Below are 4,274 nucleotides of genomic sequence, written 5' to 3'. Positions count from 1 at the left end.
CGCACAGCTAAGTTCCAAAGGCGGACTTAATGACTGGCACGTGGCGGGCTGCAAGTCGGCCACCACGCGCTGTCGGGGCCTTGCCGGTGAACCAGGGCCAGGAATGTCGCGGTCTGCGGCGGTGGGCCCGGGCCGCCGATAGGGGCTATCGCCGGTAGGCGGCGGGCCCCACGGGCGCAGGGGCGGCTACTGGTAACCGGCTGCAGGGGGTCAGGAATAGGTTGACTTTGACTAAGCTGCAATTAATTGACACGGGTTAAGGTTAGGTGGGCGGGGGGGGGGATTAGCACATGACGGGGGGCCACAAACTCGCTGACGTGGGCCTATGGCTGTGCTAATTAGGGGGTCACGCAGTTGCTGACGTGGGTCTCCGCCACTCTGGGAGGGGTTTAAAAGGCCGTCATTATTTAAATTTGCCAAAATCTCGCGAAAATCTTGGTAGCAGGGGGGAGAGCCCTAAAGCACAATTAGTGGCGTTAATTAAAAAAACGCCAAAAGGGGGCAGGGGGGGCAGATTAAAAAAACTTATTCTTAAGGGGGGTCATAATAAGGGGGCCAATAATAAGGCATCTGAGTCTGCGCGGGCCACGTGGCGGGGAAGGAGGACGGGCAGGTGGAGGTGGGTGCCAGGGTGGAAGGGGGAGGGGACAAAGGGGGAGACCGGGGATAGGCGGTAAAGCCGGTGGGGGTTCGTCTTCTTCACCAACTGGAGCAGTATGCCTTTTTTGGGGGCCTGTGTAGAGGCCGCCATAGCCGAGCTCGAGCTTTGAACGCCATAGCCACCGGCGGCCACAGTCTCTGTGACCCTTCAAGGCCTTCCCTGCCACCCCCGCAGCCTCTGCCTTTGCGGCCTTGATTCCTGCCTCTGCCCCCCCGCCATCGCCAGACCTCTCTTCAATCCCCTCGCCAGTCCCCCCCTCCCTCCCTCCCTACCGCCATAGCCCTCCATAGACCCCCCAGCCTCCCCTCTTAAGCCTCCCCCCCCCGATGTCTTTCCCCAAATTCGATCTCCAGCCCCGGCCGTATCGCCTGAAGCCTTAGCTGCTGTGGTGAGCGTGCTCCAATGGGAGCTTCGTCTTCCCCTTCCCCTTCCTCGTTGTCTTCCTCCTTAGCGCAATCTGGGAACTTTCCTATAGCTTCTGAATTGGCATCCCCGATCCCTGGCTTCCTCTGCTTCTTTTCGTACTCCTGAGAGATTTCGAAAGCGAGAGAGAGAGAGAGAGAGAGAGAGAGAGAGAGGGGGGGGGAGAGAGAGAGAGAGAGCTCATACAGCAGAGAGAGAGAGAAAGAGAGGACTAGCTCTGTTCTCTGCCTCCTTTGTTCCGAGACGGCCGTTCCTCCTTCTCTGACCTGTCCGCTTCGCTCTTTATGGGGAAGAGCCGTGCACGCCCGTCTATAGATCTCTCTGGGGATCGTCAGGCAGAAAATTCCAGCGCGGAGGGCAACGGCAAGCAGCGCCCGTCGGCAAATGGATGCCGGGCCGGGGGCTCATCGCGAGGTAAGAGGTTGAATGCATCGATTGTGAATCCTGGCGGCGAGAGTTCGGGTCAGAATGTGGCGGGCGCCAGCAATGGGGCAGCAAAGAAATCGAAGGGTAAGAGATCCCGGCGCCGTGTGGAAGCTCCTCCAGCGGAAGCTGGGGAGCAGCAAGTCCAGCGGCCTGCAGTGATTGTGAGGAGGGAACCCTCCGAGGAGTATCAGTACGTACCTGGGCTAGACGACGACCTGGCGCTGCTGTGTCTTGCCCGAGTACCCCGATACGATTACGAGAAATTCCGTATGCTGAATCGAAAGTTCTATGCACTGACGGATAGCGGCGAGCTGTTCAAGATAAGGCGCAGGAATGGGATAGTGGAGCAATGGGTGTGCATGGTTGCGAGCGGGCAGTCGGACTGGCAAGCTTTTGATCCGCAATGCGGGAAGTGGAGGAGGTTACCACCGGTGGAAGCCGATTTCTGTTACTATTCTTGTGACAAGGAGTCGTTCAGTGTCGGAACTCAGCTGCTGGTAGTAGGACGCAATGCTGTGGAAGGCATCGTCACTTGGAGGTACGATTTAGTGAACAATCAATGGGCTAAGGGATCATCTATGCTTACTCCTCGCTGCCTCTATGCCTGGTCGAGCTGTGGGAGCTTGGCTTACGTTGCCGGAGGAGTGACTCTTTCCGGAGAGCTTCTTCAGTCCGCAGAACGATATGATCCTGAAACCGAAAAGTGGGAGAAACTCCCTGATATGAATGCATGCAGAAGACTCTGCGCAGGTTGCTACCTCGACGGGAAATTTTATGTCATCGGAGGGAAGAACCCTGCAGGGGAACACCTCACCTCTGCTGAGGTTTATGATCCCCTGCTCAAAACATGGACTATCATCCCCAACATGCTTCCTCCAGTCACAAGCTCCTTTCCAGGAGCTCCTCCCCTGATTGCAGTGGTGAAGAATGAGTTGTATGCCCTCGAAGCTGAAACCAATCAGCTGAAGAGGTACATAAAAGCAACGAATTCATGGAAGGTATTGGGTGAAGCTCCAGTTAGAGCAGATTTGGTGAGTGGCTGGGGTGTGGCGTTCAAGTCTTTAGGGGATCAGCTCCTGGTGATTGGTGGAGGTAGAACTTCCGAGTATGCTGATGGGATGCACGTCTGCAAGCCAGAACTTGAAGGTGGGCAGTTGCGTTGGAATCATTTGACAAGGCTCTGTCCCTTCGGCCCTTTCGTTATGAACTGTGCCATCGTTTCGGCCTAGTTAGTGTTCATTTTTCCTTGTTCTTGGATGATGCACCTCTTTACTCCCAGTAAGATTGATCTCTCCTGTCTGCACATCTCATGGAGTTGTGTCTTGACAGATGGATTTCAAGTGTCCATCCACGAACTAAGGTCATTGTATAGCGAGGAAAGGGTCTTCGCAAATATTATCTTTGGCCTCCCAGACCTCACCCTTTTTTGCTCGTATATGTAGTCTCTCCTGCCACCTCCTCTTTGCTGCACATCCTTCTTGTTTCAGCCCCTTGTAGATTTGATGCAAGCAAGTAGCTTGCTGTGTATTGTAGGTGCTGTTATTTTGGCTCCTCTTTGCACAGGATCAAATGATTTGTCACTATGCTCCAATCCACTGGACATTCAAAAGTGGATGTGGAGATGGTGATAACTTTTGTGGGAAGTACCTCGGAAGATATATTTGTACCTATGTTTGAAAAAAGCTAATTGATTTGTCAACAATTTCTTGCCCTTGTCTAAATTCATTTCATATTTTTATACTTGTTTGTGAGAATTTTTAAGGTGTTATATTCTAACCTCTTTATCCACCATTGGAGCCAAAGGCGACCTACTTGGGGGTTGAACTTCCGTGACAATTAGTATTGCTGGGTAGGACTGTATTCCAGTATATTGCTTTGATTCTCTCTTCTTTCAGAGTGCAGTAATATCTCCTCTTCGGATATAGCACCTGGGTAAGTGCCTTAAAAGGAATTCTCACGAAAACACGATGCAATTTAAAATGTCAGGGAAAAGGGCCCCCATGGAGGAACGCCATGCCATTTTCTCCTCGCATGTCGCTACCCATAGTTGCTGTATGTTAGTGTCCTGTTGTTATTGCCGTAGTTTTCTATGCATGTACACTGTTTTGCATCAGCAAGACAATATAGCAGGTGCTGTTGTATGGTTTCTGTGTGAGTGCCAACTATTGATATCCTTCAAAGCGTTTTCAAAACTCCTTTTTGTGAGAGTTGTCCAAATTTTGAGATGCAATTTCCCTTGTAGCCCTGGGGGATTTCTCATAGAATTTTTCAGAAGATAGTCCCCTCATAGCTGAGTAAGGAGAGTTATAAAAGCTGATCCCTAGTCACATTTGACATCGAAATTTCTAGCTGCTCTTTGTAAATTGCCTTCATCTCTAAATGTGTAATGTCGAATTGACATATTGAGCATATTGTCTGTGCTGCCATTTTTTCACTTGGAAGTGTATGAGGATTGCAGAGTACTTGATTTTCTTTTGCTTGCAATCCTCTGAATACCTTTCATATGTGGTATACTAATCCCACAAAACAAGGCATGCAGGGTTCAGGATGCGCTGAATTTTAGCTGGAAGTGCTTATCGAAGGGTATCATACTCGTGGCTACTAATGGTTACTATCCTCTACACGGGTAGCCCACAGGGTTGCTTGAAAGTGGGGACTTTTGTGGTACAATTTTCTAAGGTCGATGAAGGAATGATGTAGGGACAATACATGTTTGTGAAGGGGTTAATTTGAGGTTTATTTACTCTCCTTTTTTCTGGATTTG

General features: G+C 50.9%; 1 protein-coding gene across 1 annotated transcript; it reads left to right on the top strand.

Moving 5' to 3' along the window:
• The first annotated feature begins 742 nt into the window (after positions 1 to 742).
• Positions 743 to 3,202, top strand: LOC147887506 (F-box/kelch-repeat protein At3g27150-like). Its single transcript, XM_087394995.1, has one exon. The coding sequence runs from the start codon at positions 1,369 to 1,371 to the stop codon at positions 2,737 to 2,739; it is 1,371 nt and encodes a 456-aa protein (XP_087251121.1). The 5' UTR covers positions 743 to 1,368; the 3' UTR covers positions 2,740 to 3,202.
• The last annotated feature ends 1,072 nt before the right edge of the window (positions 3,203 to 4,274 follow it).

This window comes from Dipteris shenzhenensis, chromosome 23 (genome assembly GCF_047967505.1).
Source record: "Dipteris shenzhenensis isolate YYH24624 ecotype China chromosome 23, Dip_SZ_1.0, whole genome shotgun sequence".
Classification (NCBI taxonomy): Eukaryota; Viridiplantae; Streptophyta; class Polypodiopsida; order Gleicheniales; family Dipteridaceae; genus Dipteris; species Dipteris shenzhenensis.
The sequence above is the reverse complement of the archived record's forward strand: the minus strand, read 5'-3'. Positions and strand labels throughout refer to the sequence as shown.